We start from the raw sequence: 13,677 nt of genomic DNA, 5'->3' as shown, positions 1-13,677 counted from the left end.
AGTTGAGGGAGGTAGAAGGGACTAACCTTAAAGGGCCCTGTTGGCAGCAGCATCCTGTAAAGCCTGCCTCCTTTCCTCAGCATCATGCTCTCAACTCCCTTGAAGCTGTGATCTGTCCAGTCTTCTCCCCCTTCTCCATGTTTGGGCATTCCTGCTCCTTTAAGACAGTGCTCCTGTCACTCCTCCAGGTAGTGGCGGGGAGAAGCCAGCCAGTGCAAAAGGCTTGGCAGATGCTGAGCCTGATTCTGGCCTAAGTAGGTGGATGGGTGCTGGGCCAGGTGGAGGTGCCTTGTCGATGGGCACTCATACCGCATTGTCTGAGCCCCCCTTTCCAGGTCACAGCAGGATTCTGCTTTAGAGGAGGGGTTTGTTGGAACCATGAAGAGGGGGAGGGAAGGGGCACCATGTCCTCAACTCACCCAGGAGACTGCCCTCCCCTAAATCCAGGAGGAGGAAGGGATGAGTGTGGGGGACCTAATCCTTAAGTGCCATCCACTCCTGCTGGCTTACCTACTCCCCAAAAGTGGTGCTTCCCTTTCCTTTGCCTCACTGCCTCCTATGCCATTGTCTGCTTAGGAACTTGAGCACCAGAGAGGGAGCAGCCTCGAGAATCCATTCAACAGCCTATAATCCTCACTGTTCATTTCAGGAAACTGAGGCCTAAAACGAGGAAGGGCTTGAGGTCAGGGTCATGAGGCTGCTTCCTCTCACTGACCTTTCACCATTACTCTCATTGAACCTCTCTCTGCTCTCCATTCTTTCCCCACTCACACCCCATGCTACCCTCCTGTTTCTCCAGCAGCTGCCCTGGTAATAACCAAAAGATGCCCCCATCCCAGAGTGGGGGTGGGGGGCTCAGAGCAGCTGCTTCTCTGAGGAAGCTGACACCAAGGCCAGCCGCTCAGCAACAACTTGTGGCTTTGCACCCAGCCCTGGGCCCCCACCCACCTGGCTGCCACATGCCAGCTCCCTGCTGTCCCTTTTCCCCACTGCTCAGACTTCCCTCTGACCCTGGTAGCTCTGTCTGCTACCCCAGCTCTGTTCTGTCCTTATTTCCCCTAGACCTGTCCCCATCAACCTGCCCCTCCCCGCGCCTTTGGTCTGAAGCCAATGCAGCTTCCCCAGGCCCCTTGGTGCCTTGATGCCTCTTCCCTCATGCCTCTTCTGATGGAGTATGCTCAGGGCCTGAGCACAGAGCTTTCCTTCCTCCCTATGAGGACAGATACTTCAGGGCCAGGTGGAGTGCAGACCACACGCTATCTGGGGTCTGCCAGGTAAACCCCTTGGGTTAAAGAGAGCAGTGTGGGTAAGGTAACCCTTACTCCATGACTTGGGGTGACCCCTACCCTCATCCTAAAACATTTATCCCTCCCCTTCTGCCATCAGCACATTCTGTAGCCTCTTGGGTTACCTTGATGCCTGGGTATCCCATTTTCTTGGGGGGGGGGATTCACTGTTAGGGATGGGGGGGCCTGAAGGCTATGTTCCCAGAGGCTGGGTTAGAGCGATGGGGGTGGGGGGGGAGTTTAGGGGAGAGACAGGCAGTCCTGGCTTTGCTCACCAGGGCCTGGACACTAAATCCCTTGTTGATGGCTGCAGCAACCCCTCCCTAGGGTAGGGTTACCATCTTCTGCTCTGTCCCCTTGACCCTCTCCCCTCCCTGCTTCCCCTTGTTCCTCTAGAGCCACTTCCTCTAGCCCCCAAAAGATGTTCTCCCCAACTCATTTCCTTTAAGGTTGGAGTATCTCTGCTGGCCTTTAAACAAACTGGGTGAGGACAGAGATTGGCAGGAGAGACAGGTTTAGGGGGATGAGCCGGGAAGGGGTGTGAAGAAAGTGAAAGGTGAAGGCCTGAGAGGAGACGTGGGCTTGAGGGAAGAACTGGAGGGATGAGTTGGGAATAGGAAATTCAATGCAACTGAGGAAGTTGAGGCAACTGGAGGAGGGGTCAGTAGCAGAAGACAGAAAGTGAAGTCTCTCCCTACCCCCCCTTCCCTGTGGCTAGGGCCACCTTAGCTTCCCTCTGAGTGACACCTCAGGCTGCAGCCCCACTGTTCCCCCTCTGTCAGCAGAAATATCTCCCTCTTCTGACCCCTCCTGCTGGAGCCTCAGCCAGCCAATCCCAGATCTGGGGGAGGGGGGAGCCTGGCCCCCCCTACTCCCTCATAAGGACCAGCTGGGGGTTGGGGGGGGTGGCCAGCTGCTACAAGTGGGACGGGGGTCAGAGCTTCGTGGAGGGAAGAAAAATCTGGGGGGGGCAGGAGACAAAAAGGAAGAAACCCAGACAAACAGGCAGGTGAACACACTGAGGAAGACCCCCCACACGTGGAACCCCCCCAGAAGGAACACCGACCCCTGGCCCCCAGGAAGGGAGCACAATGGAGTCTGCACACTCCAAGAGCACAGAGGAATGTCTGGCCTATTTTGGGGTGAGCGAGACTACAGGCCTCACCCCGGACCAAGTTAAGCGGCATCTGGAGAAATACGGCCCCAATGGTAAGTGTCCTCTGGAGGTGAGGCTGGTAATGCCCTCTTGCACCCCGCAGCACACACGCACGCACACTCACACTCAAACTGGAGCTTCTCCTGCCAGGGTACCTTAGGGAAAAGCTCTGGGCCATGGTCCAATGACTACAGGGGGAAGAGGGTACTGAGAGAACAGGGGCCCTGACCGGAGTTTGGGAGGTTTTATGGGATGACCTTGGTGAACCTCAGATGCCCTGCTGGTGGCCTGATTCTCCTGTCTTAGTCACAGACTCCTGGGTGTGGGGGGCATTAGATTGAACCCCAAATGAATATGTTCTTTTCTTCTTTTTCCCTGGGTAGAGCTACCTGCTGAGGAAGGTAAGCTACTGGAATCCCTGAGCTGTCGCAAATGACACCCCTCTCCCCTCTGTGCCCCATTCCTTTCTCCCTGCCTTCTCCCTACTGACTCCTAGGGCAAATATCCCTCCCCAATGGTTAGAGTCTGGCTGGGGGTAGAAGTTTCCAGGCACTTTCCCCTTGAGCCATCCAGCCCTTGAACAACTGCCCAGCACTTTGAGAAAGGAGCCTGTTTTTGGAGCCCTGGCAAGCTCCCTCAGCCCGTCTCTAAGTACCAAGTGGCCTGCCCATCGGCCCAGAGCCTTACAGCTCCAGGCTGCAAGTCAGGGCACTCTCAGTCCCTGGACCCCACCTTGCACCCAGAGTCCCAGAGGTTCTTCCGCTAGACTTTAACCTCGGGGGTCCCCCTCCCCCGCCTCTTTCCCCAGGGAAGTCCCTGTGGGAGTTGGTAGTAGAGCAGTTTGAAGACCTCCTGGTGCGGATCCTTCTCCTGGCCGCCTGCATTTCCTTCGTAAGTGTGGGAGGCATCTGGGGGATGGCGGGGGTGTGGGTTCGGGAGACCTGGAGAATGTGCTGGGTGTTGGCTCCGAATCACAGGCTGCTCTAATCCGAGCCCTCAGCATCCTAGTCTACCGACCAGAGCTGAGCGGGTGGGGCCGATCTGCCTCCTCGTCTGTCCTTCCCCACACCCCGCAGTCAGGTTTTATTTTAAGCTTTAGGGGTGTTCTCAGCCAAAACACTGAAGCTAAGCCATCCCCGAAGCTTCAAGGGCTCTGAAGGCTCGGGTTACCCCCGGAGCGCAGGGCTCCCCGGCTCAGAGACTGCCGCCGCCCGGGCACCGCTGCTCCCCGCGCGCGGGCCGCGGGCCACTCCGCCAATCCCGGGCGTCCGAGCGCGCCTGCCCCGCCCTCCTGGCGCTGATTGGTCGAGGCAGGCTCCCTCCTGGAGGCGGGAGGGAGCTGCCGGTGCGAGGGCGACTCCAAACGCCGCGCCCGGGCTCCTCCCCTCCTCACCTGCCCCTGGCCTTGCCCGCGCGCCCCCGCCAGGGTGGGGCTCCCGAGGCCCCCGTGTCCCCGACCTGCCCCTTCCCTGCCCTCCCCAGGCCCTCGCGGCCCCGGGGCGGACCCCACGCCCTCCTCGAGGTCCTGGCCCCTCTCCTGCGCCGGAGCTCCCCTCCTCACGCACCTTCCCAGCAGTCCGTCCTGCGTTTGGGGATTTCTCCCTCAACCTCGTAGTCCTGAAGGAAGACAAGGCTCTGGAGGCAAAAAAGGCCCCCTGTCCCCTGGGCTCCTTAACGGAGGCCTGGTGGGCCCCTGAGCGCTAGCTGGCAGGGCCTCCCTTCTCCCTTCTCAGATTTGCTCCTTGACATTTGCCTGTGGCTGTTGCCTTTGCCTGGCAGAGGCAACAGCTGGGGTGGGGTGTGTACAGGAGGCCGGGTAACTCTATCCCCCTCTCCTGCTCCCTCGTGAAATCGGAGCTTCCCTGCCGCGGCTGTGGGGGAGGGGGTGGGCCAGGTGCCCGCGAGGACCGCGGAGTTTTTCCTATGGACCCTTGGCTCCCCTGGGGTGGATGTGGCCGTGGGGCTAGTTGGCCTGGGTGTCCCCTGAGCTGCATTTACAAGCCAACAACTCAGGGAAGCCTGAAAGCGTTCCTAGTCAACCCCGGGATGGTGCGTGTCTGTGCCCGCCCGTGCCCCTGAGTGGCGGCGGTGGCAGTGCTGTGTGATGCGTGCCTCGGAGTGTGGGACCTCGGGCCGCTGTGCGGTGTGTGGGTGCACGAGGCGGTGCCCCCGGGGCGCCCGCCGCCGGCTCCGGCCCTGCTCTGGCCTTCGCTGGCTTTCTTTACCTGTTTCCTGTCATTCTCCCTTTCCCTGCTTCCCAGGTGCTGGCCTGGTTTGAGGAAGGTGAAGAGACCGTCACTGCCTTTGTCGAGCCCTTTGTCATCCTCTTGATCCTCATTGCCAATGCCATCGTGGGGGTTTGGCAGGTCAGCTTTGACCCCGCATCACCCCTTCACCTCCTGACACTGAACAGGCGGCCAGCCTCCCCCACCCTCCCTCCCCCGCTTCCCCTGGGCTTGCCTCTTCTCTGGTCCTGTTGCTCCACTTGCAAACTGGACAGAATGTTGGAAAGATGGGAGAGGTGTTGTTCCTACTGCCACTTGCTGGCTGTGTAACCCTGGGCAAGTTCCTTCATCTCTCTCTGAGCCTCAGTTTCCTCATCCATAAAATGGGGCTAATAGCCCTGTCCCTTCGAGTTGTAGTGAAATGTAACAAGATGACAAGTGCAAAAGTGCCTGACCCTGTGCCTGGCCTATAGTAGGAGTCCAGTAAATAATAGTTTGAGTTTCTCCTTTCTCTTACCTTACCGCCCTCTACTTTTCCTGTTCCTTGCTTTTTGATTTTCTTTTATTCTCTTTTCTCCCTAAAAGCCCCTTAACTGTTTTCAGCCATAAGTGATTTTCTTCAACACACACCCCCCCGACCCCCCTGTGGGGTTTGTCTGCTTCCCTGTGCCAGGAGCCAGGACTGCATAACCTCCCTCTTCCTCTGTGATGCCCCTATTGCCCCCAGGGCTCTGGCCCCTGCTCCGCCATCTCTACACTCCGCCCTCCCCTGGCCCTCCCCAGCCAGTCCCCTCCCCTCCCACAACCTTCCTCCCTCTGATGATCCTCCTGTCCTCCACCCTGTACCCCAAGGAACGTAATGCAGAGAACGCCATTGAGGCTCTGAAGGAATATGAACCCGAGATGGGGAAAGTCTACCGGGCTGACCGAAAGTCAGTGCAGAGGATCAAGGCTCGGGACATTGTCCCAGGGGACATTGTGGAGGTGGCTGGTGAGTGATGGGAATGAGTGGTCCAGAATGGGAGGCCTTGGGTTTGAGGCCAAAAAGATGTGGATGTGGGGGCAGGGGCTGGTCATTCCCTGATTCTGGTGTTCAGGAGGTAGCCAGGATGGTGGAGCCTTTGCTTCTCCTTCCCAGACTCCTCAGGAGGTCACCCCAGGGCACTGTGGCCACAGCACCCCCTCCCTGTCAGAGTCTCTGCAGGAACAGCCAGTCCTGTCCCTGAAACTGCAGGCAGACCCCCTGCTCCCCCGCCTCTCACCCAGTACTTGCAAGCAACAGGTGGAACCCAGTCCCTGCCAATGGTCCCATCTCCACCCCCTCCTGAGGCCTGGCTTCCCTCTCCTTCCACCCACCCCCAAGCTTGGTCAGCCTTAAATCTTGACCTCTCAGTGCCCTTGAGGCCTCTCAAAGGGGAAGGAGCGAGGGTAGAAGGGAGGAGGGGGGGCCAAAGGCTCCAAGCCCCCGACCATGTAAGGGAAACTCAGGCCCCAGCAGAGAGCACGGGACCTGGGAGGAGGAGAGCTCAAGGAGGGGCCCCGCCTCTCTGGTGAGGGACACTTAATGCCTGACCAGGGAGAGGTGGGGGCCGGGTGGCTAAGATTACTGGGATTCTGCCCCCTTCAGCGGTTTTTATATTTGCCCTGCGCAGGCCTCCCCACATCTCCAGGCTCCTGGCAGAGGGGAATGTCTTTCTCAGTGGGCTTACCTCCACCAGACACCTATGTTGCCACCATGGGAAACCTGGAGAGAGGGAGGGAGGGAGGGCAGGCTGAAGACCCTGGTGTCCCATCACTGTCCTGCTATGGTGACAGTTTGGACTCAGTGCCATGAATGTCTATAAATATCACTTCGACTTGGGTGACAGGGTGTCCCGCCCAACTCCATGGCCAACCTCCTCCCTCCTCCATCAGCTTCCTCTGGCACAGGAGGAGGAACCTTCGAAACAAGGGAAGGGAAACAGGCAAACCCTGTCCCCAGAACCATCCTTAGGACCAGGCAGGGTTGGGCAGAGGGCCTGGGAGGCATTTAGTCTGGTGGGGCATCTGCCTTGCAGCCTCCCCCCAAAGTGGCTTCCTGTACAGACCCATTCCTTCTGGCCTCCCCACAGCCTCTCAGCTCTCTGCTGTGTGTTATTTCCCCTGTCCCCCCACTCCTTGTTCTCAGCAGACCCCCCCTTCTCTTCTGCCACCTCCCCAGCGCACTCTCCTGGGTCCCTGCCCCCCCCCTCACATGCTGAGACTGGACAGCACATGTCTTGTGTGACTTCTCCATGCAGACCTGCCTCCTGTGCCCCAGCTGCTCTGCTCTCTCCTCCTGGATCTCCCTCCCATTCACTCTCTCCTGCTTCTTGCTCCAGCTTTTGTCTTGGGCGACACTGATTTTTCTCAGTTCCCATATTTCCTCCTGCTCCTTCCTACCTTCCCTGGCCGCTCCATCCACTCCCTTCCTCTGGCGCGCATCTCTCCAGCTCACCCTGTTTTCTTTATTTCTTTTCTTGCCTTTCCCTCCTCACCTTTCTCACTTGTTTCTCTCTCTGTTTTGCTGTCTCCATTCTTAGTTTTAGTTTCTCATTACACAACTGGAATATTCCTAATTTTCCCTTCAGTCCTTCAACATAAATTTATTCAGCATGCCAGGCCGTCCCCTCACAGGGCTCCCAGCCCAGTGGGGAGAAAAGCTTTCAAGGAGGGGGACAGCGGCATGAGTGTTAAGAGGGAGATGCTGGGGCAACAGGAGCACATGCCGAGGGCCTGACTCAAGCCCAGGGTGGGCACCCGGCCCAGGCGACCTCTCCAAGACCTGAAGGGTGAGGTGAGGTAGCTGGACAAAAATTGTATTTTACTGAGTAAAAGTACTTTCCCAACTGACTTCACTCTCCTCCACTTTCTCCACAGTGGGGGACAAAGTCCCTGCAGATATCCGCATCCTCTCCATCAAATCTACCACCCTCCGGGTTGACCAGTCCATCCTGACAGGTCTGCTGGCCTGGGTGGGAGGGCGCGTCAGGGGGCATGGGGCAAGGATTTGATGAGTCGGAGCTGGGTGGGCAAACGGGTGAAATTCCAGATGAGAAGAGAACACCCAGCAGTAGGGCCCCTCCGGGCTCCGTAGTGGCAGCCCCCTCAGCACTGCTCAGCATTGTTTACTGTCGTGAAACTGAAACACAAGGGTCATGGGAGAGGGCGGGACGTTTGTGCCTATTCTCCAGATGGCCATTGATCCGTCCCTTCTACATACACATTCACCCAGAGAACTATCCTATCTTCTCAGAAGCCTGCGAGTAAGGAACCGTAGATTCTAGGACAAGGCACAGGTTCAGAAGCGCTTAAAACACCACTGCTTCTGGGTCTCCATGGGGAGAGGGTGGTGAGGAGCTGAGCATTCCCCATGGTCCAAGGAGGCAAGGCTTGTCTGAGCCCTGCCATCTGGGGAGGGAGGTAAGGTTCCACGCAGCACGCCTCCCCTCCCAGGACGGGCTCTGCAATGGACTTTCACTGTCACATAAGTCAGCTGCCTTGGTTTCACCAAGACCTTGTTCTGAAGTGTACCTGTTGTTTCACAGAGGAGCTAACAGGTTAAGTGATCCTAAGACACGCAGCTTGTAAGTGGTGAAGCCGAGGCGTGGGTCCAGGAGTTTTCACTCTAAGTGCAATGAATTCCCTGTTTGCCTCCCGTGGCTTCTTCCAGAGCACAGACTTCCTCCAGGATTGCTGCTTGGTTCTTCCCAGACCCTGTGCTGCCAAGCAGGGAGGGAGTTAAGGGCGGGAAGTATGGGAGAAAGACACGATGTCATCTGAAAAGCCCCCTTGTCCCCTTCTCCACAGGCGAGTCCGTATCTGTCATCAAGCACACAGAGCCCGTTCCTGACCCCCGAGCTGTCAACCAGGATAAGAAGAACATGCTTTTCTCGGTGAGCCGTGCAGGGCCAGCTGGTCTGGGAGAGACCTGGCAGCACGAGAACAGAGGAGTCCTGCAGTCGGTGACTCCGCTTGTCTGATTCCTTGCCTCTTCTGCACCTTCCCAGGGCACCAACATTGCAGCTGGCAAGGCCGTAGGCATCGTAGCCACTACTGGTGTGAGCACCGAGATTGGGAAGATCCGCGACCAAATGGCCGCCACAGAACAGGACAAGACCCCTCTGCAGCAGAAGCTGGATGAGTTTGGGGAGCAGCTCTCCAAGGTCATCTCTCTCATCTGCGTGGCTGTGTGGCTTATCAACATCGGCCACTTCAACGATCCCGTCCATGGGGGCTCCTGGTTCCGTGGTGCCATCTACTACTTTAAGATTGCTGTGGCCCTGGCTGTGGCTGCAATCCCAGAAGGTATGGCCGTCTCTCTTTCTCCCCCCCGTTTGCTAATCTCATCTGCAGAGACCCTTTTTCCAAATAAGGTAACATTTACAGGTTCCAGGGATAGGGGACTGATATCTTTGGGGGGGCCATTCCTTCCCATCTCTGGTATTGTTCCCTCACCCCATCTTCTTCCCCCCACAGGTCTTCCTGCAGTCATCACCACCTGCTTGGCCTTGGGCACCCGCCGGATGGCAAAGAAAAATGCAATTGTGAGGAGCTTGCCCTCTGTCGAGACTCTGGGCTGCACCTCGGTCATCTGTTCCGACAAAACAGGCACCCTCACCACCAACCAGATGTCTGTCTGCAAGGTCAGAGAAGAGCGGGCAACTCCCGCTCAGAAGACTGCCCTTGGGTGAAATGAGGCCTCCAAAGATAGGGTTGCCCCTTCATCACTGATGGCTTCTTTTTGACCTGGGAAAGAAATGCTCAGAGGGCAGATAGAGCGCCATCCTGCAAGCTAGGGAAGGAATCAGAGAGACCCCAGCCAGATAGCTCCCTACAGCCACCATCCCTGTGCCAGACACTGTCCCCTATTATCTCTCATCCTCCACAACAGCCCCGACAGGGAAAGGTCTCATTTACCCTATTTTCCAGAGGAGGAAACTGAGGCTCTGGGAAACTCAGTGCCCAGTTAGTAAGTAGCAGAAGTGAGTTTCAAACCCAAGTCTGTCTGGCCCAGAACTCGTGCCTGTGCACTAGACTGCCTTCCAGAATGGTCATCCACAGCAGGGCCCCGGTGAGCTGGCCACACTAATCTCGAACAGCACTTCCTAAACCAGGGCTCTTAATCTTTCCCGTGCCTTATGTTCTTCGGCAGTCTGGACCTCTTCTCAGTATATTTTAAATGTATAAAGTAAACATATAGGATTCTGTTTTAAAAATATAGATCACAGAGGAAACCAATGACTTAAACAAAAATATTTTAGAAACAAATTTGCGATTTAGTAACACTTTAGCTTCTTTATTAATGCATTTAAGTAGCAAGTCTAGCAGTGGGTCTAGGAACTACCGTAATGTTGAAGCTGTGGTTCATAGCTTGCATTCACAATTGGAAGGAAATACTAAATGTCATAGAGAAAATAAAAGATGTCTCTTTTTTTTTTTTTGCCATCAAAGTCCACAGACTCCTTGGGGTGAGGTCATCCATGGACCCCAGGCCAAGAACTCCTGCCCTAAACAGGGTTCTTGAAATGGCATGTCTGTGACATATAAATTGTTGTTCTGGGGTTCGAGGCCTCTGTGGTCAGACCAGGGTGAGAAAACCTGAATCCTTGGCTCCTCAGGGAGACCCACATGCCTCTCGGCATTTGAAAGCCTCTGAGAAGGATGACTGTAAAGAGGGTGGATTTCACTTTGTTTAACCCAGAGTTTCCCAAACTGACTTTACTATAGACTCTTTTGCCTTGGAACATGTCTTTTTTTTTTTTTTTTTTAAATATATTTTTATTGATTTTAGAGAGAGATGAAGGGAAAGGGAGAGAGAGAGATAGACGCATCAATGATGAGAGAGTCATTGATAGGCTACCTCCTGCATACCCCCCACTGGGGATTGAACCCGAAACCCGGACTTGTGCCCCAACCTGAAATCAAACTGCGATCTCCTGGATCATAGGTCAGTGCTCAACCACTGAGCCACGCCAGCCTGGCCTGGAACATGTCTTAAGCCCCATCCATCCCTTCCACACTTGCTCTGGCTCACAGTGGACTGCCCCCCTCTGAGCACTGCATATGCTACAACCTTCCAAAGCACAGCCTTCAAAGCCAGACCACGGGCATGTGCAGCCAGCTCCTGTCATGTTTCATAAAAATGAATTCATTGCCCGGCCAGCATGGCTCAGCGGTTGAGCATTGATTGACCTATGTATGATCCAGGAGATCGTGGTTCGATTCCTGGTCAGGGCACATGCCCAGGTTGTTGCTCGATCCCCAGTAGAGGGCGTGCAGGAGGCAGGCGATCAATGATGGCTCTCTCATCATTGATGTTTCAACTCTCTTTCTCCCTTCCTCTCTCTGAAATCGATAAAGGTATATTTTTTTAAAAAAGAATTCATTGCCCACATTGAAAGTCAAGAGATTTCATAGGCAAATAACCTGCATTTTTAGCTGTTTCTGCAGTACTAGAAGATCTAGCCACAGGTGGCTGGAGCTAGATATGGGTCATGTGCTCACAGGTGGACTGGTAGCTGCAGTTCCCACCACACCTTACTGTGGAGGTCTTAACCTCTGTTTTAAGGCCGCTAACCAAACATGGAGAACATTGCAACGGAGTGGTGGGAGAGGGGAGGGTTTGGGGAGAAAAAGAGAGGCCAGCCGGAGGGTGGTAGGAAGCTCACTTCGTTTGCACAGGTGAGGTGGCCGGGCTGAGGGGCGTTCTGAGGCAGGGCCTGCCCTCAGTGCAGACTGCCTTCAGGGGAGGGGAGAGCTAGGCGTCTGGGCACATGCCCTTCTCCTTCTCCCCGCAGATGTTTGTCATCGACAGGGTGGACGGGGACTCCTGCGTGCTGAACGAGTTCTCTATCACTGGTTCCACTTACGCTCCAGAAGGAGAGGTGTAAGTTCCCTCAAAGTCTCCTCAGCTCCTCATGCCCCCTCCACACACCCCACCTTTCTCCCTGGGGCCCTCCCTCTAGTTTTGTCTTCCTTCCTCTCTCTCCTTCCTTCCCTGACCTGTTCTCTGTGGCACCTGATCTCCAAGGTGGTTGCCACCTCCCCGACCGTGTCGCACTGCTCTCCCCTTGCCCTCTCTCCGTCTCATTCCCTATTCTTCTCTGCTTGTCTCTTCTCCTTCCCTGCTCCCCACCCTCTGCCAGCTTGAAGAATGATAAGCCAGTCCGGGCAGGGCAGTATGATGGGCTGGTGGAGCTGGCCACCATCTGTGCCCTCTGCAATGACTCCTCCTTGGACTTCAACGAGGTAACCTCTCCACTCCTGAAGCAGCCCCTCCTCCCCTTCCAGCTGGCGCAAAGGCCAGGCGTCCTCAGCAGGTCACAAGGAAGGGGTTATGGGAAGCAGGTCCCTTGTACCAAGTCCTTTCCTGGGTGTAAGGGGAAGGGAGTGGGCTTGCTCCCTTCTCATTCTAGGTGGAAGGTGGGTATGATTGGTGGGAGCAGGGACCAGGAGCCCAGGGCACCTACTTCCTCTTTCTCCTCTGCCCTCTCAGGCCAAGGGTGTTTATGAGAAGGTAGGCGAGGCCACCGAGACAGCGCTCACCACCCTGGTAGAGAAGATGAATGTATTCAACACTGACGTGCGCAGCCTCTCAAAGGTGGAGAGGGCCAATGCCTGCAACTCGGTGAGTCTGGCTGCTCCCTCCCACAGGGCCCTTCTTCACCCCCATTGCCCCATACGCCAGGCAGGACCCAAGGAACCTCAGGAAGCAGAGGTCCCTCGTCAGGCTGGGTAGGGCCCTTGTGCCCCATGCTGGGACCCCAGCCAGTACAGACAGATGGTCTCTCCACAGCTTTTCTTGGTCAGGCTGACTTTGAATAGGACCTGCTGCCCCTGAACCAGTATTGCTCTTGCCACTGCCCAGCTGCAACATCCCTTGATGAGTTAAGATCACTTCCTCCCATTCCTCCTAGTTGAAAAGTAATGGAGCTGGACACAGAAACCACAAGTGACCCCACTCTGGGGCAGCTCTTATCCTTCTGTCTCTAGAAGCACACTTGTTTTTAGCATATCTTGAGACCTGATTTAGGATTTGGGAAATGTGACTACTGCATACTCTTTCACTTCCCCTTATTTCTCTTACTCGGAGTCTTTGCTATTAATATTTACTCAGTGTCTACATTGAATTCCTCTGGGGTGTTATGTTTCCCACATCAGCCAATCTTATATATATATGCAAGATGCTCATATATTTTAATCATTTACATAATTTTTTAAAATTTACAAATGAGAGCCTCCGCTCTTCCTCTTCCTGAAAGCGGCCAGAGGTGACCTCTGAAAATGGTTCGCTATTCACTTGAAAACCCCACAAAATCATGCAAGTCAAGAGGTTCAAATCTTCATGTTCACTTTAAGAACACTCGTGAAACTGCCCAGGCCATCAAGGGTATGCATATTCGAAAAGCTACCAAGTATCTGAAGGATGTCACTTTACAGAAGCAATGTGTGCCATTCCGTCGTTACAATGGTGGAGTTGGTAGGTGTGCCCAGGCGAAACAGTGGGGCTGGGCACAGGGTCGGTGGCCCAAAAAGAGTGCTGAATTTTTGCTGCACACGCTTAAAAACGCAGAGAGCAATGCTGAACTTAAGGGTTTAGATGTAGATTCTCTGGTCATTGAGCATATCCAGGTGAACAAAGCTCCCAAGATGCGACGTAGAACTTACAGAACTCATGGGCGGATTAAGCCATACATGAGTTCTCCCTGCCACATTGAGATGATCCTTACTGAAAAAGAGCAGATTGTTCCTAAACCAGAAGAGGAGGTTGCACAGAAGAAAAAGATATCCCAGAAGAAACTGAAGAAACAAAAGCTTATGGCCCGGGAGTAAATTCAACATAAAAAAAAAATTTACAAATGATATAAGATCAACTTATTTTTTGTTTAATTTATTGTTATCTTTATTTTTGTTGTTTTATTTTATTTTAAATATATTTCCAGTAATTTCAGAGAGAGGAAGGGAGAGAGAGATAGAAACATCAATGATG

General features: G+C 54.8%; 1 protein-coding gene across 1 annotated transcript in view; it reads left to right on the top strand.

Annotated features, from left to right (window-relative positions):
* Nucleotides 1-1,939: 1,939 nt before the first annotated feature.
* The window catches only part of ATP2A1 (ATPase sarcoplasmic/endoplasmic reticulum Ca2+ transporting 1), a 16,809-nt gene continuing 5,071 nt past the window's right edge, over nucleotides 1,940-13,677 (top strand). Inside the window, exons 1-12 of the mRNA XM_016217914.2 lie at nucleotides 1,940-2,495; nucleotides 2,826-2,843; nucleotides 3,251-3,333; nucleotides 4,704-4,808; nucleotides 5,520-5,658; nucleotides 7,566-7,646; nucleotides 8,496-8,581; nucleotides 8,696-8,993; nucleotides 9,165-9,331; nucleotides 11,486-11,574; nucleotides 11,834-11,936; nucleotides 12,184-12,315. Coding sequence (XP_016073400.1) covers nucleotides 2,378-2,495; nucleotides 2,826-2,843; nucleotides 3,251-3,333; nucleotides 4,704-4,808; nucleotides 5,520-5,658; nucleotides 7,566-7,646; nucleotides 8,496-8,581; nucleotides 8,696-8,993; nucleotides 9,165-9,331; nucleotides 11,486-11,574; nucleotides 11,834-11,936; nucleotides 12,184-12,315 — 1,419 coding nt within the window. The 5' untranslated portion in view covers nucleotides 1,940-2,377. The remainder of the gene's footprint in view (nucleotides 2,496-2,825; nucleotides 2,844-3,250; nucleotides 3,334-4,703; nucleotides 4,809-5,519; nucleotides 5,659-7,565; nucleotides 7,647-8,495; nucleotides 8,582-8,695; nucleotides 8,994-9,164; nucleotides 9,332-11,485; nucleotides 11,575-11,833; nucleotides 11,937-12,183; nucleotides 12,316-13,677) is intronic.

The sequence above is a fragment of the Miniopterus natalensis genome, chromosome 3, assembly GCF_054644295.1.
Source record: "Miniopterus natalensis isolate mMinNat1 chromosome 3, mMinNat1.hap1, whole genome shotgun sequence".
NCBI classification, from domain to species: Eukaryota; Metazoa; Chordata; class Mammalia; order Chiroptera; family Miniopteridae; genus Miniopterus; species Miniopterus natalensis.
Note: the sequence above shows the minus strand (reverse complement) of the source record. Positions and strands in the feature narration are given on the sequence as shown.